Source organism: Apis florea, unplaced genomic scaffold (assembly GCF_048593485.1).
Source record: "Apis florea isolate Af1SG1 unplaced genomic scaffold, ASM4859348v1 contig_2492_pilon, whole genome shotgun sequence".
NCBI classification, from domain to species: domain Eukaryota; kingdom Metazoa; phylum Arthropoda; class Insecta; order Hymenoptera; family Apidae; genus Apis; species Apis florea.
Window position 1 is genome coordinate 779,070 of NW_028256593.1, and position 23,213 is coordinate 802,282.

At 27.9% G+C, this 23,213-nt stretch overlaps 7 protein-coding genes across 15 annotated transcripts; 4 read left to right on the plus strand and 3 right to left on the minus strand.

The window, feature by feature from the left end:
- Positions 1–1,876: 1,876 nt before the first annotated feature.
- On the plus strand, positions 1,877–5,395 carry LOC100872849 (dnaJ homolog subfamily C member 11). Its single transcript, XM_003694120.4, has 8 exons — positions 1,877–2,237; positions 2,613–2,742; positions 2,816–3,059; positions 3,124–3,437; positions 3,543–3,750; positions 3,850–4,414; positions 4,484–4,613; positions 4,690–5,395. Exons 1-8 carry the CDS (start codon positions 2,166–2,168, stop codon positions 4,710–4,712), a joined length of 1,686 nt encoding a protein of 561 aa, XP_003694168.1. The 5' UTR covers positions 1,877–2,165; the 3' UTR covers positions 4,713–5,395.
- LOC100863651 (uncharacterized protein C1orf50 homolog) lies at positions 3,048–6,695 on the minus strand. 9 transcript variants are annotated; one of them, XR_015291493.1, is made up of 6 exons: positions 6,123–6,695; positions 5,719–6,050; positions 5,459–5,629; positions 4,749–4,953; positions 3,363–3,474; positions 3,048–3,266 (listed from the first exon to the last, which is right to left on the minus strand). XR_015291493.1 is itself a non-coding variant. In XM_086905909.1 (4 exons), exons 1-4 carry the CDS (start codon positions 6,151–6,153, stop codon positions 4,927–4,929), a joined length of 561 nt encoding a protein of 186 aa, XP_086762035.1. In that variant the 5' UTR covers positions 6,154–6,695; the 3' UTR covers positions 4,439–4,926. The 9 variants fall into 9 exon arrangements, 3 of the variants coding, with proteins under 3 accessions (XP_086762035.1, XP_086762034.1, XP_086762036.1); XR_015291491.1 differs by having other exon boundaries at positions 5,719–6,053; positions 6,123–6,680; XR_015291495.1 differs by having other exon boundaries at positions 5,719–6,047; positions 6,123–6,471.
- Positions 6,696–6,715: 20 nt separating this feature from the next.
- Positions 6,716–10,917, plus strand: cdm (importin-13-like protein cdm). Its single transcript, XM_003694118.4, has 8 exons — positions 6,716–7,157; positions 7,232–7,396; positions 7,472–7,621; positions 7,722–7,975; positions 8,267–9,029; positions 9,196–10,105; positions 10,196–10,342; positions 10,409–10,917. The coding sequence occupies exons 1-8, from the start codon at positions 7,017–7,019 to the stop codon at positions 10,678–10,680; spliced, it is 2,802 nt and encodes a 933-aa protein (XP_003694166.1). The 5' UTR covers positions 6,716–7,016; the 3' UTR covers positions 10,681–10,917.
- On the minus strand, positions 10,910–17,749 carry pcm (5'-3' exoribonuclease pacman). Its single transcript, XM_003694116.4, has 17 exons — positions 17,613–17,749; positions 16,517–17,408; positions 16,189–16,439; positions 15,994–16,121; positions 15,544–15,926; positions 15,176–15,471; positions 14,833–15,098; positions 14,497–14,776; positions 14,152–14,430; positions 13,922–14,085; positions 13,465–13,847; positions 12,945–13,393; positions 12,686–12,733; positions 12,438–12,602; positions 12,140–12,361; positions 11,630–12,055; positions 10,910–11,553 (listed from the first exon to the last, which is right to left on the minus strand). The coding sequence occupies exons 1-17, from the start codon at positions 17,685–17,687 to the stop codon at positions 11,377–11,379; spliced, it is 4,884 nt and encodes a 1,627-aa protein (XP_003694164.2). The 5' UTR covers positions 17,688–17,749; the 3' UTR covers positions 10,910–11,376.
- A 786-nt stretch (positions 17,750–18,535) lies between these two features.
- LOC100863177 (uncharacterized) lies at positions 18,536–20,084 on the plus strand. The gene is made up of 6 exons (XM_012487205.3): positions 18,536–18,644; positions 18,958–19,114; positions 19,180–19,361; positions 19,430–19,556; positions 19,627–19,799; positions 19,877–20,084. Exons 2-6 carry the CDS (start codon positions 18,971–18,973, stop codon positions 19,959–19,961), a joined length of 711 nt encoding a protein of 236 aa, XP_012342659.1. The 5' UTR covers positions 18,536–18,644; positions 18,958–18,970; the 3' UTR covers positions 19,962–20,084.
- A 211-nt stretch (positions 20,085–20,295) lies between these two features.
- LOC105735614 (E3 ubiquitin-protein ligase MARCHF3) lies at positions 20,296–21,370 on the plus strand. Its single transcript, XM_012487204.3, has 2 exons — positions 20,296–20,586; positions 20,660–21,370. Exons 1-2 carry the CDS (start codon positions 20,344–20,346, stop codon positions 21,158–21,160), a joined length of 744 nt encoding a protein of 247 aa, XP_012342658.1. The 5' UTR covers positions 20,296–20,343; the 3' UTR covers positions 21,161–21,370.
- Positions 21,046–23,180, minus strand: LOC100862943 (sin3 histone deacetylase corepressor complex component SDS3). Its single transcript, XM_003694122.4, has 8 exons — positions 22,576–23,180; positions 22,442–22,505; positions 22,266–22,379; positions 21,984–22,185; positions 21,721–21,901; positions 21,546–21,660; positions 21,394–21,478; positions 21,046–21,308 (listed from the first exon to the last, which is right to left on the minus strand). The coding sequence occupies exons 1-8, from the start codon at positions 22,697–22,699 to the stop codon at positions 21,213–21,215; spliced, it is 981 nt and encodes a 326-aa protein (XP_003694170.1). The 5' UTR covers positions 22,700–23,180; the 3' UTR covers positions 21,046–21,212.
- Positions 23,181–23,213: the final 33 nt, after the last annotated feature.

The window sequence follows — 23,213 nt, forward strand, 5'->3', positions numbered from 1 at the left end:
GATACAGTCATTCTAAGGAAGAATTCCAAAGGATCAGTTTCTTTTTATGGCATCTCTATCGGAATCGAAATCTCCGGACAAATAAACATCGTACAAATTCCCAGCCATTGATCGTGAGCAATATAAATACTTCTTACTTGATATAAGTATAATTCTGAGAAATGGGACCGTGATACGTGCCACTGATTACGTAATGATTTAGGCAGGATACTGATAACGTTTGTAAAACCGAAAGGGTTACATTTCTTTAACTCTACCTCAGAATGGTTTTTTTGTAATCATTTTACGTAAATATTACGTAATTATTATATATTTAATTTATTACTACGAATTATACAGAAAAATAATTCTTAAAATTATAATTTAGAAAAAAAGACTTGCATATTATTCGTATTATTCATATAAAATATTATTAAAATTTGTCCTTTCTATTTCTATTGGATACTTTCACTTTTATAAAATTTATATATAGATTTTTTATTATTATTTCTTCCTTTCTTTTTTTAATATATTCCTCGTGATATTTATCATTGATTCTTGAAACTGATTCATCTAGGTGTTATGTCACATCGATAAAATATATAAAAATTCAGAGAAAAGGATTAAGTTGATCCGCTTTGCAATCTTTCTTTGAAGATATTATTAAAATATTAGATATCGTAATCGTAAATCTAAATATTGATCATGCCTGATACCTGATGTTTTAATTTATATAGAATTTATATAGAATTTTTAATCATAAAATTTACTACATTACTCGGCACTATTAAGTCCTTAAGTATTGAACTATTCATTGAAATTTCCTATTCGAAAAAAAAAACGATGGCCGGATATTTTTCAATGGTGATAACGGATTGTTGATCTAAGGCTAAGACTCACCGTCCTGGATGTTGTCACTGTAACAGTGTATTGTTAGAGTAGTACAATGAGCGTGTTTAACAATACCGCCGGCCGATCCAGCCGATTGTTTCCTCGCCTCTTAACGTTACTGTTGCCATTAGCCGCGGCGATTGCGATTAATTTGCTACTAAAACAACGTGTGCCTTGCCTGTCCAATTATTATCACGTGCACGATAATCTATTACAAGCGAGCTGATTATATCAAAAGAAATATACCATCTCTCAATTTGTTTGAAATAATTTTTAATCAAAACTTATGCGTACATAATACTTTAATTATTTTATATAAGCTCAGCTTAGATTCTTGTAGGCGAGGAGCAAGGTAATTATTTTTATGAGTATAAGCTATGGAGAAACTATAAAAATTCTTGTCATTCATTCGTAACAAGTCACGCTTATGAAGAAACGATAAATTATTAGGAAATTCAATCCTTCGGTCCCTTTAAAAATTATAACTGACCTAACAAGCGCAAGGAAAGACGAAAAGAAAGGGAACTCTTGTTTTGATTAGGGAATGTCAAAGCAAACTGACTCCGTAACACTGGCCTGCCCTTTTTTCTTAGTCTCTCCCTACCAATTTTATTGGATTTTTATGGTGGTTTGTCGTGACTGGTCGTGGTCACGTTCTATAGCAAGTCACTGCAAGCTATTGTGTCACGGTTGTAGTATTCTTAAGTTAGCAAAAGATATATAAAGTAAGCGTAGAATTATTTAAAATTATCGATTTGGAATATTTTTTTCTTAAAAATATATATAGAACAACAAGAAATAGAAAATAAAATCATCATTGGAATATAAAAAATTGTTTAAAAAGAAATTATTGCAAACATCTCGTTTATTGGGTATGTCACATAAATTATATAATTATATAATATAAAAATTAAATATTTACCTTTACAATTTTTTTTTTTTTGTTATTTATGAGTAATCTTATGTAGACAAAAATAATAAAAAAGAAGATAAAATGTAAAAATTTAAAAAAACAAAGAAATGAAGGAAAATTCTTGTAATCATTGCAGTTGTACTTAAAATGAATCGAATAAATTTTTATCGTTATATTTATAATTGTTGAAAGTCGATAATGCAGACCAACAAAAATGAGCTTTTGCTCATCTAGCACCATCCGACGATGATCATAAGTACTAAATGATAACCGGTTCTCGACTGAGTCTTTCGTAACCTATAGAAGCAGAAGACTAAGTTTTAGGGAAGCATTAGTACTTGTAATTCGTCTGAATCAACGAAGAAAAAATCGAAATTCCGAAATGGATGACGACAATGATCAGGAACATTTAATAGAAGATGATTATTACACATTCCTGAATATCCCAAGAAATGTGAGTCAACACGACATTTCGAATTATGAACGTATTTTTCTCGTCCGGTTTATTGTGAAGACCAATTCCTAATTTTCCACGTGACATACTATTTCTCAATGTCTGATGTAATCGATCTCTTCGTAACGATATAATATAAACTTTACTGCTAAGAAAAATTTTCAAACATTATTATGTTCTGATATTAATTAATTTCTTTCATAGTTTCTAACATACTTTCATCATTTTTATTACCCTTTTTATGTAAGTCTCTTCTTTTCTAATCTAAATAATATAAAGGAATATATATTTTAAAATTGAACTTTTATAAAATTTTTTGACGTTAAACGTAAAAGTTATTTATGAACATTTTAGTTACATTAAACTTATTCATAGGCTACACAGGAAGAGATCAATTATGCTTATCGTAGGCAGAGCAAACTTTATCATCCTGACAAACATGTCGATCCTGTACTCAAGAAGGAAGCAGAAATTTTATTTAATCGCACTAAGGCAGCATACAAAGGTTTATATAGATTAATATTGTAAAAATATTTCAATCTATCTCTTATATAAAATTAATATGTTGTTCGTGTCAGTTTTAAGTAATCCCCATCAAAGAGCTATTTATGATTCAGTGGGTATTAGAGGATTACAAACTGAAGGTTGGGAGATAGTAGAACGTACTAAAACACCTCAAGAAATTAGAGAAGAATATGAATATCTTGCAAAAGAAGCAGAGGAAAGAAAATTGTTAAGGCTTACAAATCCCACTACTAGTATCACAATGAATATCAATGCTACAGATCTTTTTAATAGATATGACAAAGATTATGAAGATAGGTAATATTCTGTAATTTTAATATAATTGTACATACTATAAAGTATATTGTATTTTAAAATATAGCAGGGACATACTTTCATGCATAGAAGTCAGTGGAATGTCTTTCACACAGTCCATTGAGGCACCTCTTACTTTGCAAGACATTATAACAATGTATGGTCAATTAAGTACAAGAAATGGTATTGGTTCTGGTTCCATACACATAGCTGCAAAACGATTGCTTTCATCAAAAGGTTGGATAGAACTAGAGGTTGGTGCTGGAAATGGACCAACAATATCATTCAAAGGTTTCCGTTTACTACCTCATAAATTGATGTTTAATGGAGCAACAGTACTTGAGTTCACTCCAGTCGAAATTAAGGCTAGTCTTGTAGGCAGTATGTTCATTTATCTTATATTAATTATAGATGTCAGCTATAGATGAAAAAATATATATAATTTTTTAATTAAAATATTAATTTTGAAAATTATATTAATTTTAGCACTTACAATGCAATTAGACACACATACAATAGGAGAGCTTACATATAATGCAGGCTCAGAAAGTTCTATGAGCACTGGCATTGTTAGAGATACAGATAGATCTTATACATCATTTTCCATACATCTTGGTATCATACGGTCATTTATTAGTTTTAATTACGTATATAAAATGCATGAGAAAGAGATGAAACTACGCGGAAGTGTAAAGTTAGTATTAACAAATTATTTTATTATTGTTATTGCATATGTGTAATATATAGTGTTTTCAAATTATACATGCGAATTATAATGTTTTGTTAATTATAGAGCTGGTACATTTGGATTAGTTGTAGAATACGGTGCGGAAAAAAAAATTTCGCGACATACTAGATTATCTGCAACAGTATCTGCAGGAGTGCCAACAGGAGTCATGTTAAAACTTAAATTGAACCGTTCTTTTCAAACTTATGCATTTCCTATTCATCTTAGTGATGAAGTTCTTCCAGCCACTGTGTTCTATGCTACTGTAGTTCCAATAATGACATGGGTTATACTGAAAAAAATTGTGATAGATCCCATGGTAAAAAAACGAGAAGAGCGTGAAAAGGAGAAAGAAAAGGAAGTAAATAAAACAAGAATGATGGAAAAGCAGAAAGAAGCAGAGAGTGCAACCAAATTAATGAAAGCCACTGTGAGTAGGATAAGAGCTACGGAAGAATCAAAGAAGGGTTTAATTATCTCAAAAGCTCTATATGGAAGATTTGTTTATCCTCAACAAGATCAGTATAACTCAGATCAACGGCCCATACATAGAGATGAAGTAATAGATGTAACTATTCCTTTACAATGTTTAGTAAAGGATTCAAAGTTGATTCTTTATGATGCATCTAAGGTATTTTGTAAAATTACATTAAAATTGTTTCATCTTTTTTATTGTAAAATGTAAATTTTAACGTTGCAGAGTGAACTTCCAGGATTTTATGATCCATGTGTAGGAGAAGAGAAACAATTATTAATACAATATCTATTTCGTAATCAAACGCATGAATGCATAGTAAAAGATAATGCACCAGTCAGAATACCATTACCATGTAAGAATTACGAAAATATTTTATAATCTTAATTATAACTTTTACAAATATTAATAAAAAAATTATTTTGTTTTAGCACATAGAGTAAATACAACATGACGCATGCGCTATCATAAAAAATTAAAATAAAGTCACCGTGGTTCATGGTAATAGTCTGTACTGCTTCACTGAATTCTTTCGATCATTTTTAGATTAAACTTCTACAGATATTTTGTTGAAGAAATTGAGTGTTCATTGATCATTTGATGATAATTTTATTTTTCCTGATGTAATTATTTGCATGAAGTCCCATGTAAAAAACACAATGAAAGAATCAGAATATTGTCTTCATAAATACTGCCTATGAAATAGAAACAAATTGCATTAGATAAAACGACTAAATTGTCGTTATATAAAAAATCAAGGAAGAACAAACTTATTATATCTTTGTACGATTATAATAGACATATTTTTCATATTATCTACTATTCACATTATCTTGAAGATTAATAATTATTTGAAGAATCGTTTGTTGATAAAACTGTATATCTAATATGCAATTCATTAATATATAAAATATTTTTGTTGCATAAAGTGCAAAAGTGTATATAGAATTATATACATTATTTTTTAGAATTCGTATATTTTATTTGTTAATAATAATAGTATCATATGAATTACTACAAAAAGTGTAATTGATAAATTATACGAAATCGTGTTTTAAATCACTCATACATAATTTCTTCCTATAATTGTTTAATTCGAAAAAATAAAAAATATAATTTAAATTTTAGTTGAATATACATATTTGAAATGAACAAATTTATTTAAATTGAATACATTACATATTATTTTTACATATTTACATTTAAATCAAGACTCTTAAAAGCAGGTGTTGAAATATTAGACCAAAGATTGGCCAACATAGTTATTTCTTTATTTTTTTTATCAACTTCCTCTAAAGATGTCCATGAACGATCATGTTCTAATCTGTAGGAACCTTTATAAATTTGAATTGGTCCAGAATTACCCCATTCCTATACATGAGTAATATGTATATAAAATAGTTAAATTTTTAACAAATAGTTTCTTTAATTCTAGAATTCTAGAATCATAATTGACTCACTTCTGGACTAATCATTGAAAAATATAATTGTCCAGTTTCTCTTTGATACAAATGATAAACATGTCCAGGATGTTTTACAAAATTACAAGAAACATGATGTAATTTCATATTCCAATCTGCTTCTGTGAGAATATTTTCAGCCTGTTTCTTTAAAGCTTTTATTTGCTCAACAATTATTTGCAATTTGCTGCAGGCATTTGCTTTGACAAAGTTGTCTGCTTTTTCAATTTCTGTTGCTAATGTAATTAAATCTTGTTGACATGTTTTAGCTACTGATTCTGGATCATTTAGCAGAATACCTTGTGGTTTAATATTACGCTCTACAAGAGCTACTGCTTTCATATTAATAATAGATATTGATTATTATATTAAGCAAAAAACTTAGTAATGATTCAAAATTATACCTTTAGTAAGCAAATCCTTAGAGTTATCCATATTGCTAAATTATCATTTTATAAATATTTCATATTCTACTTTTAATTATGTATATAATTATTTTATGATCATTAAGAGACAATTTATAAACACTTAGAAATAATTTATAAAAATTGTAAATTAGCCGTAATAGTAAAAAATATTAATACAATAAATACTTTATAATATCATAGATAAAATAGATCAAAAAGTTCAAGTAATAAAAAATAAACTGTCTTTGAATTATGACAATTTCAAAAAAAAAAATGTGAAGTGCACATCAATGTCTCTGTCACATGAATAGGTAAGTAAACTTAACTAAAGCAAGGTTATTTTATTAAATTCTTGTTCACATGGAATCATATTAAAATGTAAGATATATAAGATATAAATTTTCTATATAAATATTTTAAGAATATACAAAAATTTTTACAAGATTTTCTTTATTAATATATTTGTTTTTCTCAAATATAATAAATTTATACACTCAATTCATTTTTCAAAGATTGAAAATTGTAATAAAATTAAGGTGTGTTTCTAAAAAATATAATAAAAATAGAGCTGTCGGCCGATAGCGAAAGATGTCGTTTTTGCGCGCAATCATGAAATTTTGAAGACGGTCGAAAAATCGAAAAGGACTGTGTAAACAGGGATTAAGCAATTTATGTGCAAGAATTTCATACGGGACCACGCTTTAAATGATTTACAAGGAAGATGATAGAATATTTATTAGTGAAAGAAACATTGAAACGAACTAAATATAAAATTCTGACGAAATTAGACGAAAGAAGTAGTTCTTTAATGACAATGAGGTCTTTTCAAGTATAGATTTAGTAATTATCGAACATATAAGATTATTTATAAGATTTAGCAAACAATTTACGATGGATTATGCAACTGTAATCGATCAAGCTGTGAAACAGTTTTACGCGGAAGGAAATAATGATGTGCATGCATGGCTCCTCAGGGTTCAGGCCTCTCCAGAAGCCTGGACTTTTGTCTGGGAACTTCTTGATCCTTCCAAGGTATATGGAATATTCTTTTTTCCATATAAATATAAATATCTTGTTAAAAATAACAATTGTGATTTTTATCATAGTCAAGAGAAGCTCAATTTTATGCAGCTACTACATTGCATGCCAAAATTTCTAAGCAATGGGAAGAAGTACCCAAGAGTGAGTATCCTGCTTTACAGGAGCGTTTAATAAATTTTATGAAGCAGCCAAATATGCCAAAGGTTGTTCTGTCTAAACTCTGTCATGCGGTAATATTTTATTTGAATTTATTTAATTTAATTTAAATTAATTAGATAATTAAATAGCAAATTCTATTGTTATAGTTAGCTGGATTTGTAGCAAATACTTGTGCAATGGCAGAGAATGATGACAAGAATAAAAATGTTGTAGATGAACTGATGCGGATGTTATCGTATAATTCTCTTCCCATGTTAGAACTGTTATTACGTACACTTTCTGTATTACCTATAGAGGTGAAATATATATATATATATATAAATAATTTATAAATCTAATAAAAATAATAGATAATAAATGATAATATTAATAATATTATATTAATAATATTATCAGTTTGAAAGAAGACATGAAGCAAGACGAGCCAAATTACATGAATGTTTAGTAAATGGATGGTATAAGACAACCTGGCTTTTACAACAAGTTTTTTTAATGTGCAATCCAAACGCTCAAGACATTGATAATGATATGCACTTATTAGCTATGGAATGTGCATTAGCTTGGCTTAAAGTTGGTCAACTTCCTCTTGAGGCAACAGGACAAATATATTCTCATTTGTTAGCAGCTGCAGCATGTTATGCTCCAAGCAGGTATAATATATATATATATATATATATATGATAATAATAAATAGAATTTAAAAGTAGATTTATTATAAATTAGTTAGATATACATATATATATATATACTATATAATATATATTAATATATATAGCATATATGTACATAAATATAAATATAAATAGTAATAGTTTTTTATATATAAGATTCAGTATAATATATAGTGTAATATATTCAGTATATATATATATTTCAGTATAATTATATATATATATACATGTATATAGTATATTTATAAATTAAATTGCACAATTTTAAAGGGAAGGATATGATGAAGAAAATGTCAGAGGCTGGGAAGTTGTACAAGAATGTTTGAACATGATAGTAACTCATAATGAGCTTACAAAGAGACCACAAACATTGTGGGAATGGACACACAGTTTGGTAACCATGGCAAGGCAATATAATAGAAAATATTTTTGTGAAATTTTAACTGCAATTGGAGAAGCTCATAGTAGAACATTTCTAAATGCTTTAGTAGAAGAAGGAAACGAAACACAGAAATGGACTGTTGAAGGTTTAATTGAATTACTTTTACAATGTTCTGAACAAGAAGGAAGATATCCTACAAATGAAACTCGCAGTTCTATTCCATTTGGATTTTGGTACGCCTTACAGGATTATCTTCCTACTCTCGACCAGCCTTATGAAAGTCGTGCTTTGTTGATTCTGAAACCTGTTTATGCAAGATTAGTTCAAGCATTATTAAGAAAATCGACACTTCCTTCATCTCTTAGCGAAGCAGGAGATGCAGATGAACGAGAGCTTTTCAGGTGTTATAGACAAGATGTGGCAGATGCTTTGGATTATTGTTACAGAGTGTTAGGACAAGATTTACTAGTGCTTCTAGGACAAAGGCTGAGTCAAACATTAGATAACTCCGGAAAATGGACAGAAGTAGAATCTACATTGCATGCTTTTGAAGCTTTAGCAGACAGTGTTGGTATTGAGGAATCCCACTACATTCCTGCTTTGATGGATTTGGTTCTTAGTCATATCCCATACGATCATTACCCTGGAGAGGTACAACAAATTCTCTTGTATTAAAATGGTGCATAATCAAATTATATGTTATGATTGTTTGTTTATGAAAAAAATATATCATGTTTATAAAAAAAAAAAGTAAATTTAAATTCACTTTACTTTATTTAACAATATAAATATGTAAGATTTTATTCTATGTTTTCAGGTACTTGCATGTGCATGTTCAACAATGGGAGCATATGCAGAATGGATCGGAGAACATCCAGATCCTTGGCTTGAAAGGGTGCTTCGAATTGTTACTTTAGGATTAACAAGAGGTTCGGTGACAGCACCTTTTGCTACTATGGCTTTAAAAGATTTAGCTCGAGAATGTGAGCAACAACTTACACCTTTTGCTCCATCTATTCTCAATACTATCGAACGAACTCTTCCGAATGTTACTCCAGGATGTGCAGAGGGTTTGCGATTAATGTATGCAGCTGGAAAATTATTGAATACTTTACCTTCTGTTGATGAACAATTAGCTCACTTGGATGCTACATTAGGTCTATGTATAATAAAAATTCAAGAACTTCTGCAACAACCTTGGTTTATAGCACGTGGTGCAGTGATAAATCAATTAAAAATGGCTACCATGTTTTTCTCTACATTGGAAGGTTCTATTGGAAAGGCTGTGTTAGATGGTTTACTACCAATATTTAGTCAAATCGTTGCTCATCCCGAATGGGGTCAAGATAATTTCACATTGGAAGAGATGTATATTTGCGCTCAAAAATCCTTAACGTCGTTGTTGCATCCAGAGGAAGATGCTCGACCTCTGCTTCTTATCTTAGCAAACTCGTATAAGACTTGGCCTCATCCCGCTGCCTTAAATCTTCTTCGACAACTTGTATTATTATTTGGACGAGATCCGAATAACATAATAGGTCCCGTTTTCGCAGATATAAGCTCAATTACTCTATGTGGTGTTAGGGCTTGCAGATCCGTAAACGGAAATTTATCTGACTGGGCAGAATTAATGGAAGCATATCTTGGATTATTGGCTCAAATTTGCAAAAAGAATACCAGAATGTTGTTACAAATTCCTGATCAAATTCCTGAAATGTTGCAATGTGGTAAATTTCAATTTACGTTATTCTTTTACTTATAAAACTTAAAAATAGTAGAGAGTATAATCTTTAAAAATCTAATTTTATTTATTACAGGAATTGACTGTTTAACATTACCAGAAACGGGTACTGTCAGAGCGGCCGGACATTTTCTTACGCATGCTATTACTCAGAGTCCACACTTACAGACGTTCGTACAACCAATTGGTCAACAATTAGTTTCTGTGATTTTGCAGTGTGTGGGTATGTAAATAAATAAATATACTTGTAAAAATTTTGAATGTTTTCATAATAATAAATGTATAATAGGAGGCGAAGTACCACGGAGTAATCTGGAACCTCACGCAGAAGTTTTATTGACATTAAATAAGACATGCATAGAATGGACAGCACAGTGGCTTCGTGTCGCCTTCGAGAAACATGGTGCCTTATTCACAATTTCGCAAGCACAAAAGGACGCTTTCGTTAGAAATGTGCTGCGAGAACGAACGAACAAACGGATGTGTGAATTATTGCAAAATTTTAGCTTGCAGAATTTATCTTCAGCAAATAATTGGAATGTAATGACACGCAAGCAATAAAAGAGAAAGAGAAAAGGTAACAAAAAATAATTAATCACAATAATGAATTAAAGAATAAGCCAATTATTAAATAAACGCTACTCTATTCTATGTAAAATATCTTTTGCCGCGGATTGATTTGATAAGGGTAACGTTTATCTTTTATATAACAAATAATTTTAAATAAAAACTATAATGTGTATATTAAAAAAATTACATATACAAAGAAAAAGCGATAAACAAACGTATATTACATAATACATTGACTTTTTTTTATTCATTCTTATTGATCAGCATTTTAAAAGTTTACAAACGAGTCATTTTTCTTCTTCAATATGATGTATATACTGTAGCTTATAGTATTCAATACTGTTCTTCATAAAACATTGAAACATATAAAATACTCATTTATCCTTGTTACTTCGTAATTACATTAAGTAAATATTACGAATTAACTTAGACATTTTAACATCATTCACACGTATAACGAGTTCATATGCTTACAAAAAGGGGGCAAAAAGATAACTTTAAAATAAAAAGTATTTATAATTGAGTATATACGCATGATACTTCAATGTTTTTGAAGTCTTTTTCTGCATACATGCACCTTCATTTTTTTGGAATTTTTATTACATGATATCAAAAAGAAATATATGAAAAAGAGATAAACACGTCGAAATGCATTTATTGCTTATCGACGAATATTCTTTTTCTTTTTTAAGTTGAATTTTTACTGTGATTGTTTTCTTCAATTTGTGATGATATGCAAAATTTTGCAGCAACTCGCGATTTTTTAGGTTTAATCACGGTCTGTGTATTTTGTACTTGATGTGAGGTACTTTGCACTGGTTTTTGTTTTTCGACAATTGTGCTGACGGTTTCTACTTTTATCGTCTGAAAAAATTAAAATTTAAAATTGAATATAATTTACAATTGTTTCAAGGAAAAATGATATTTTTTTTTAACAAACCTTTGTAGGCAATTCCTTTTCTTTTTGTTGTATTGTAGATTGAGGATTGTCTTTGGCACTTTGATTTGCACTATCTTTACTAATAGCCTTTTTAGCTATTATATGTCTACTTTTCTTTTGTGCTTGTAAGGGTACAAAAGTTGTTGGGCACTTCTTTGTTTCTGACTTTGGTTCATTCTGAGATGTTTTTGATTGATGCTTATAATGATTATTCTGTTTGGACGTATCTTGAGAATTAGTACTGCGATGATCTTTTTTGACCCATTCAGGGGAAAGTTGAAGAAATTTAGGTTCTGGTGGATAATATGGTGTGGCTGGTGATCTTATATTTTGTGACCAATTACTGTTCTGGGGATTAGAATACCAATGTTGAGGAGGTGGCAGAAGTATTTTCATATTTGGCAATAAGTTAGCTAACTTTAATTCCTGTTAAAAAATTGGAAATAAATTTAATCAATTAAAATACAAAAATTTAAAAAAATAATTCAATGAAATAATTAAATAAATTACTGCATAAACTTTTTTTGCAGCACTTCCTGCTGCCTGTTCGTGATTCACACATGGATCTCCTACAAATATCCTCTTGTCTGGTAGAAGAATTTGTGCTTGAATCAAATTACTTTCTCCAATACAAAAATAGCTATATCTAGGCATTCCTGCTCCACTGAGTTGATAATAATTTAATAATTGCGAGCAATACCATGTTGGTGTTTTATCATTCTGTCGAGCATGCTGAAATAAAACAATTTTTTTTCTTTCAAAAAGTGAAATATTTAAATAACAAATAAGTATTGAAATAAGTACTTACATCGAACATTTGTTGCACTAAAGGTGGTGTATCTAATGCTTTATTTTCTTTCTGTGAATTATTTGAACATTTAGGTGTTTTACATACTCCAGATTGTTGATGTTCTTGAGCACTTCCATCAGGAATTTTTAACACTGCTTTCAAGAAAGCACTAGGATCTTGAGGCTGAAATATGATTAGTAATTGTAAGTAAATTATTATAGTTATAGTATATTAAAAAATGAAAGAAATTGTATAACTATGCTTACTGGATTTTCGAGTTTTGTTGAAGCTTGTGGTGTAGCTTTGTTTAATTCCTATAAATTATATTAATATTTAAAATTTGTTAAAATATTATTAAAATAATTAAAATAATTTCAAGAATTATTCTATAAAAAATAATTTCAAAATTGAAAATAATATACAATAATAATAATATAATATATTATAAATTCAAACATATTATTAAAAGCAAACAAAAGATTTAAATGGTCTTGTAAAACATCAATATTCATAAAATAAACTAACTTGTTTTTTATGCAATTCGTTCCATATTGCCTGGAATTCAGATGTTGGTTCTATAGATGATTTTTTCTGTGTGTTCTGAGGAAGTTGCATATTTTTCATTGTTTTATGCGATTTTCGAATATTCACAGTATTCTGTATATTATACTGTTTAAATTTGTGAGTCAATTGATTCTTCGCTGTTTCTTCGGTATTCTTATGGACAATCCATTTTGGTGACATCGCTGCCTCGATTGGCAAATGATTTTCATTCTTATATGATGTAGTAGCATTTGTGCGCGATTGTGTTTCCTGATTAGATATAAGATTTTTCCATTGTTCTGTAGATTCTGTATTTGTATTTATAGTTTCTTTACTATGCTCTATTCTTTGTCCATAACTAATATTTATAAAATCAAGAGCTGCTAAACGATATGCGCGGAATTCAGAAGAGCCATTTATACTAAGACCACCTAAAAATAATATTAAACTGAATCAAATTTATTATTAAAGAAATAGTAAATAAATAGAAAATTACACACACCTATGATTGGTTTATCGAACAAAACATCATACATAGTATCTGACACATTTTCCATTTTTTGTATTCCAATTACAGTTCCTTTATATCCAAGAGGTACAGTAAAATTATCTTTAATGCAACAAATTCTATCTAATAAATAAGTTTCTGCTTTTGGATCGGGTGAAAGATTGCGTACACGCAAACTTGGTGTATAAAGCAAATATGGTTGTACTTGCATATCTACAACTTTTCCAATACTGTTTGATGATTTCAGATATGTATCCACTTCTTCTTCAAGTTTTTTTACTATAGAACTTTCAACGATTTCCCTGCCACACGTCCGGCTTTCTATTCCATGAAGTTGTTCTTTCAACCATGCCACTGTATCATTTAGTTCTCCAGAACTGTAACATCAAAATATTGCGAATCAATGATCAAAGTTGCTAAAAATTGACTGTTAATTAAATTTATTCTTTACCCTTTAATAAATAGATCTTCCTCTTGAAAGATACCTGTGGTTGGATTTTGAGCTAATCGCTCGAATAAAGTAGGACATCTCAACATATAACTACGAATTAAATCGAGAACTTTGGGACTGTAAAACCAAGGACCGTCTTCTGCTTTCCGAGTATAACCAGGAATCTAAATTTAAGAAAAAAAATAAGAATTGTTTTATTAAAGAGAAATAGAATATATATATATGCATACCTCCGCGTTCTTCTTAGTGAATTTTAAATTGAATCCAATGTTATGTGTAACTTCATCTTGTTGAAGTCCATTTGAAGACTGTTTTACAAAAATTGTACCAGTAATTCTGCTTAAAAGTAAAGGACTTATACCCAATCTTTGTGAAGCTATATTCCCGCGCATATACTGAGTTTGAAGATCAGCTTGAATTTGTTTGATCCCTTCGAAAGATGGTTCTCGCACCGTTATTACAGATACTTTTATTCGACCTGATTTTTTACAAATCGCGGATTCGCGAACCTATCAAAAGAAAAAAAAAATGGAACTTAAAAGTTCATTGTTTTCCTATTACTCTGCATGTCATACTTTTCCCATTGCTCCATAATATGGATGTCCCAACATAAAACATGTAATCCCTGGTTCGAAGATATCATTAACAGTTTTGTATATTGGTGTATTATTATTGCAATGAATCGTAATATCTTTTACTACAGTTTGATAAGCATAACAACTTGGTATTTCACTCCAATGCTTTTCAATATGCACTTTTCCATAAGAACCGAAAGTGTATTTTTTGCCTACTAGTAATCGTACATGAACTAAAAATTTAGTTTCTCCGATATCTACTCCGAGACGATCTTTATACCTACAAACAATAATTATTATAAAAGCAATATTAAAAAAAAATTTTTAATTACTTACGTTTCTGTTATACGTTTTTTCTCCACAGTCCATTCTGATCCATCAATGGTATCATATAAACGTTTCATTTGCGGATTAATTAAATTCATTTTCATACAAGAAGAACTGGAAACACCGATTACTAAAGCTTCTTTTAAATGTGGCCAATTTACGAATACTATTTGACCTAATAATTTTGATCCTATTGTCGTTAAATTAATCTTGGGTTGTGGTTTTATATGTAAAATCATACTTTCTCGATTAGATTGTCGTTGAAATACTTTTATCTATATACGATGACAATACTTTAATAAAATAAAGTAGAATAGATAAAATAATGAAGAGAAAATTTTAGATAATTTACTTTGGCTTTTTCCAAACTTGCAGTATGCTCTATATGTTGTATAGTAGAAAAACCAGGATAATATATATCTGGTCTTACACCAGAACACAAGCCCCGTACTAATTTTTCTCGAGGAACGTAAATATCTTCACGATTAATTAATTGTATTTTTGCAAAATTATTAATAACATTAGGAAAATATTCAGGTGCATGATACACGCCTAATTCTTCTTCTGTGTAAGTGAATAAACACATTGGTCCATGCTTGTTTCTTGCTTGTTCTTCCAAAGTTAATTTTGAATAATGAGGCGCCATTGCTGTAAAATTTTAATTAATAATTTTAATTTATAGAAAAATGAAATTTTACAATTTTACGATTTTTTAGTTACCATCTAATAGATCTTTTTCATTTATAAATGGAATAAGTACTACAGCCTCCCATTCTTGCTCCTTGCCATTTAAATCTGTTTCAAATTCTGATGGATAATAGTTAATTATAGGAGATTGCTCTTCAGTTAATAATGTTTGGAATGCTGATGGTAATAATTCTTTACTATAAGATGGTAACACAGCCAATAATTGTTCGAATGGTAAAAATGGTTCTCCCAATTCAAATTCCAATTTCAAATCTTTGAAATCTTTTATATCAGAAATATAAGGTGCATAATGATGTGGATAATACCACGACCAGCTACAACATCCGTTGTAATAATAATTTAAATTCCATTGAATTGCTCTAACATAACCCTCGGCTTGTGAACGTAAAAAATCTCTAAAATAGTTAATATACATAGATAATGTATAAATTAGATTGCATAATTTTTGTTAATTACACTTACTCATCTATATTTTCATATTTTAATTTATTAATATAATAATCTTTCTTGCATTGCACAAATTCCATTGTGTACATTTCACTATCTGACTTATCATCTCCGCCGTCTTCGTCATCATATCTTCCTAATGACTACATTAAGAATCAATATTAAAAATCAAATATTATAAATTTATTTAAATACGATTTAAATAAATACCATCTCCGCGGCAGTTCTAAGTAACATATCGAATTCTTTATCTTGTACTTTCTTTGGAGAACGAATTTCTTCATTACTTGATTTTTTCTCATTGAGTTTTTCAGTTTCAATAAGAGATCTTCCTGTTTTACTTTCGAGATATTTCAAATCTGCATAATATTCAGAAAATTGTAATATATCGAAACGACTAAGTCTTTCCATGAATTTTTCGAATCTATCTAATCTTAACGTTCCCGCTTCATTTATATAACCTAAAATAAATTTTTAAATTTAAATAACTTATGAAATATATTGTATTACATGCTTTCTTTGTTTTAGATTATCTGACCATCTAATGTAGGCATTACGTCGATATATACTTGATATAGTACAGACAATGCACCATGTATAATATGTAAATTTGGTAGATGTGGTATAAAATCATTTCCTATAAGAAATCCCATTAAAATCCAGTCATCAATTATCTTTTCTAAATCATATGAAAAAGGCAATTTTTCCTTTAATGAGGAAAACTCATGATTTATATATTCTCTTAATAGAGATAAATGAAATAGACAAAACTTTGTCTCCTCTGGAGTTAAACAAACTTTTCTTTGTTTTTTACCAAATGTCAATTCTTCCCTCAACAATGTAAAATGTATTTCATGAGTGCATAAACCTAACATTATTAAGTCTGCATCTAAACCATATAAACAATGTTTAGTATTTACATCATAATTTGGTTGTGCTTTCATATGACGTATGTAGTCCATTATTTTGTGTTCTCCTTCTCCAGGAACCTGAGATCCGCTTAATATAACTTTACACTTTTGCCAAAGTTTGTCAGTTGATATTTTATACGTAATAAAATATTTTAATTGTTCATCCAGTTTGGACATAAAAAGTGTTCCTGGAGTTATACAATTAGAATCAAATCTTTTCTCTTTAGGTAAATTTATACCTTTAGCTTTTGCTTTAGCTTCTTGAATTTGTGCATCTTTTGCAGCTTTAAAACGTCTGCTTCTTTGTTGATTAATTTTCGCACGTGGCGCCACGCCATCAATCGCTATAAAAAATAACTTTTGAGGCTGGATCATGCAAAATAATACCTGAATATAACGAAATATATTTTTGAATATAATTTCTTCTGAAATGCGGAACGTAACATCCGTATCGTCCGGATGCGAGCATTCATGTATAATACCATTTAAATCTAAATATAGATTATCAAATTCAGGTATCTGGAAATAATAATAATCATACATTGATAATACATAAAGATATATTTATTTTTAAGATATTATTTATATGCATAGTTTAAAAAACCAAAAAATTTATAGTAACAGAATGTATAGGAAAAATGCAAAGGAGACACTATTGAGTAATGATAAAGAATTGTAAAAACATAAAGGGCAAGTACTGTTGACAACTTTTTTTTTAATTACCTGATAGTCCTTCAATTTTTCTGTGAGACAAGGATATCTTTCATTTATGTATCGAAAGAACTTCGGTATACCCATTTGGAATGCAAAAATCCTTTTTTAATTATTAAAAACGTTTTAAAAAATTTACACTGTGACAGTAACACTTAACAATTTCTTCTCTAAAGACTGTTTTATAAAAACTAAAAACTTCGACCATGTAAGTTTATTAATTTTACTTCAATATATTCATAGACAATCAGTTTTGAGAAGATAGGAAACTCTTTGAAACAAATTAGAACATGTAACAGCGCATCGATGGCGACAATTATAAATTATTTTTTTTAAAATTTTAAATATTCATTAAAAAAGAAGAAAATATGGTATTTAAAAAAAAAATAATAATTACATCGATTTTTTAAATATTAAAAAATATTTTATTGTTTCAAATTTGAAAAATTTATTTAATATGTAAATTTTTTGGCGAAAAATATGTACAACATTTATCATTTTATTATTTATAATTCAATTTTTTATTTTTCATTATACATTAATTAGATATAATCAATATTTATTTATGATTTATTATTAAAAAATACATGATATAATAAATAATTAATAAATAAAATAATATATACATTACAATATATAAAGATAATATATTTTTATATATTTTTTGTATGATTTATTTATTTAATAGATATTGCATAAAATTAAAAAATTTTAATTTGATAATTACATAAATTTATCGCTTATTCCATAAATAAGAAAATACTACAATTTTTCTATTATTATAGATTTAAAAAATATATTTAAAAACTATTAATTTAATATTTATGAAATTTATAAAAATTTTTATTGTTTATCTTCTAAAAGAAGAATCAAATCGTATGTAAATATTTAATTAAAATTTCTTGTCGAATGATAACGTTTTGAATTTACTATAGAATCGATAAAGAAATTCAGAATGGAAGCCAGTCATAAACAACTTATTTATCTTTCTAATTGTTCATCTCGATTATTCGCATCACAAAAGAAATCATCTTAAAGTTTTGCGTAAGTGTTATTGCATTTTATTTTATTTTAATTCAGATTTTGCAGTTCTATTTGATCTTTCTTTAATTTTCTATTAATATATTGTCAACCTATCTTCTATTGCTGAGAAGTTAACCTTAAATAGCATTAAATTGACATTAATAATATATTTGTTATTTATAATATATAAATTATAATGAAATTATTTTGCATAAAAATATTTTTTATAATTATAGGAATAAACAATATAAAAAATGACTTCTTTATTACATTTTTATAAAATATTGTATATAAAATAATGTTTGTAAATAATTTTATGTTTATCAATTTTTAGTTGCGGATGATCAATGTTGGAAGAATGGTATTGTCGTTCAATTGCAAACAACAATGCAGATGCAGAAGATGATGACGATGATAGTCCAGAGGAGGAAGTGCCTAATTACAAGGATCAATATCGAAATCTTAAAAGAAAATTAAAATTTTTAATTTATGTATGTATATTTAATATTTTTATATATATTTTAATTACAATTTTATTTTTTAATAATTATTTTAGGAAAATGAATGTTTTCAAGAAGCTTTACGATCTACACAAAGGAAACTACTTAAAGTAAATAGGGATAAAAGTTTTTTATTGGATAGATTATTACAATATGAGAAGGTAGATGCTTCATTTAGTGAAAGTGATGAAACAGAATCATCTGATGAAGAAGTTACACGTCTTGATACTTCAAAAAGGTAATTGAAAGAAATTTTATTATAAAAATTAAGTTGTTACTTATATTGATTTTATATTTTGTTCTTAGAAAAAAAATAGAAATAGGCATTAGTAATCACACACCACATCATATACCGACAGTAACAAAACCTCTTAATACAAATAAAAAGAAGAAACCTACTCCAAAAGTGACAAAATCAAATAACACACCCATAGTAAGTAATTATATGTAATTTTAATATATAATAAATAAATAAATTATTTCACAAACATTTTATATTTCAGGTACAATCATCAAATAATATAGTACCAATGTCATTAATGTCAGATGGTCATATGACACCAGAAGAAGTAGAAAGACATCTAGAGTCTCGACAAACTTATTTGGAATTAGTACCAGAAAAAGCACCACCTACTGTTCCAACTGAAATGTTTAGCAATGACCCTTCATTAGACAGGTAAACAATAATATTTAAAAAATTTATATTCTAAAAAGTTTATAGAAATACATATTATATGAAATTTATATTTACAGCGAATCTAACGAAATCGGAGAATTAGAAACATCTCCGAGTAATATAGGTGAAGATTGCCCCAGTGTGGATATGATGGCTGAGTGACAAATGTTTATTCATAATTTAGTGATTAATTACAAACTGCACATTATTATATATTTCATTAATAATATCTTAGTTAATTTAACTGTATTCTTCATAACGTAATACAAGTTTTTATACATGTAACAAGATACTTCGGTCCTCTTTTTCCTATTCATGTGTATTTATAGCAAATAGGATAAAATTATATAGATAATGAAAAAAATTGTTATATTTTATAATGAGCTTTATTTTTTCATAACTTCATAAAATGATATAAACAAAAACAGTTAAAATGATATAACAATAACAAACTGAAATTATCATGTAATTGATATATTTTCGTTTGTCTTTTTTTCTTTTGAATACATTAATATTCAGATTAAACAACTAAAATCAGTTTATAATGACCAGTCAAAGGAGTTCCGTCGAAAGTGTGCTAGAAAAAATTATAGCGAAAGTCGAAGCGGAATGCGATCAAAAAAATAAAGATGTCAAGCTGACAATAAAACGGAAACTTGATATAAAACATGATTCGAATAAAAGACCGAAATTGAGTTTACCCGAATCTTTTAATGAGGAGATACATTGTCGCATTTGCTATGATTCTTCCCAACACTTACCTATTACATATCCTTGCAAGTGTAAAGTTAGCTAATGGTCATTAACATTAATGAAATTTCATGAATTCCAAAGAAATTAAAAGATAAAATTTTTTCAAGGGAACTATGGGTGCAATACATTTAAAATGTCTAGAACGTTGGCTAGAGGAAAGTAACAGGAATAGTTGCGAATTATGTGGATATCACTTTGATGTCAGAAGAACTCCTCGCTACAATATTTTACATTCCATAATAATTTGGATGTGCCTTAATCAACAACAACATCAATTATACGTTCGCAGTTTGAAGGCTGATTTATTTCGGAGCATTATTATTACGCCTATGGCGATAGGATGTTCTTACATTTGTATAGTTGCGGCCGATTTTTATGCAAAAAATAATTATGATAATTTTCCTCCAGCACGATGGACAACTTATTTATTATTAGCTATGATGTTTCTGTTACTTTTCTCTTATTTTATATGGATGTATATGGCAATACAATATCATCAAAAAGTCTGGTTTTATTGGTGGCAAAAAACAAGTACAGTAAGAGTTATATTGAATCCAGAAAATAGAACTTCAATAAACTACAAGTCTAATATCATATCACAAGTGTAACAATTACTGAACACTTAAATTTATAACGATGAATTCTTCATTATGATAGTCATTATGATGCTCTTCTTTTGATCGAAATCTTCCCTCGACTTAATTGCGATAAGTATATCCGTACTTTGCTTCCATCTGAAACTTTCTTCACCCAAATCTATGAAATGAGTAAATTATTATTTTAAAAAAAAATATAATAAAAAAAATAAATAATGTGAATTCATTAATATTTATTTACTTACGGCTTCTGTTCCTATCGCAGAAATATTTGCAGCAAACCTGGTTAAATCTTTTCCTTCTACATACACTGGTTGTCCGCGATGGAACCTAAATTTATTTATTTGAATATAAAACATATTTACATTTTACATGAAAATATAAAAACTAAAATTACCATCGCCTTTCATGTAAAAGTTTTCCATCTTCTATTCTAGTCTCTATCATTGGACTATCAGAGGGTGGAGGAATATGTTGTGAAGGCATGTTGATTGCATTGTAATGTGGTAATACTGTTATAAGATGATGCAAAATTAATGTATGCATATTGTTTTAAAATTTTGAATCAGTACCTGGTTTGCGAACAGTGGTCAGTACTTTACCGCGACTAATAGCTTTTAAATCACTTTCTATTTCTTTTTCATCTAATAGATAATTTAATTGAGCAGGAGGTGGTTTCCTCCGTTTTTCTACTTTTTCAGGTACAGGATCATTTGGTCGTCTTCGTAATTTTCTTGTCATTACAGGTTTTACCTAAATAATGAATAGAAAAATGAATATTTTATAATAATATTTATCATAATATTTTGATATACTTATATTAAATTTATATTACTTCCATTGAATCACCAGTAAGTTCCATTGTATGTCGATCAGATTCTATCATTTTCCGTTTTTCTTCCATGTCAGTTAATAAATTTTCTTTTAAATCTATTTTCTTTTCTTCAAACTCCTTCACTGCTGCTTTCTTTTCTAATATGTAATCTCGTTCCACCCATTCTGTCAAGTAATCGCGATAAATTATATTCAATCGTAATCTGTAAGTAAATAACTTAATTGAAGGAATAAGAACATAATAATTATATTTAAAACAAATTTTATAACAGAAAATATGAACCTTTCTTTATATTGAGCTTCTAAGCGTTTTAGTTTACGATTGTATTCTGGATGTGTTCCATCTTTTAACTGTTGCAATTGTTTTTTTAAACTAGCTAATTTATCTTGATAAACCCTGGGAATTTTAAGTTTCATTATTAAAAAAAAAAAAAAATTAATATAAATTTATTTATTTACTGTTCTTTTATTTCTGTGTATTCTTCAGATTTTCCAAGATCTGTCTCACTTGCTTCCTCTGTGTCTGAAAATTTACATTGAGTAAATATATACATATTACTTATGAAATAAAATTTTTTATAAAATAATTGTACCTTCGTCACTTTCATCTTGTTCTTCAACATCTCTGTCATCTTCTAAATACTCATCATTGTCTTCATCAATATCATAATCATCTTGACCATACATAGTCGAAAACGGCGAATCTTGATATGACATTTTATAATACAATAATCATTTCTTAATATTTTGTTAATAATGTTAAACTTTATAAACCAATTTAACAAATGTGTAATATTAATAAAGGTTAGAACTATTAACATATATTTATGACAATATTATTATAATTTCAATTTTTATAATATATAGAACTTATTCTAATAATGAAATAATTGTAATTATAACATTAGATAGTATTTATTGTAAATACTATAGTAAATATTAGTTTTAGAATTTATAAAAAAATATTTTGACACAATCAATTGGGGACTAGCCACTATAGAAATATCATTAAGAGCGTTTAATATATTTAGGATATTTTCATTTTTTTAAATAAATTTAATAGTTGAAATCGAAATAAATAATTTACATCATTTGAAATATATATATAATTATAATAAATAATTATATAACAATTTAAATAAAACAAAAATATTTGAAATTTAATATTTCAAGTGCAATATATATAAAATTTAAATATAGGAACTTTTAAGAAATCATAAATTCATCAATT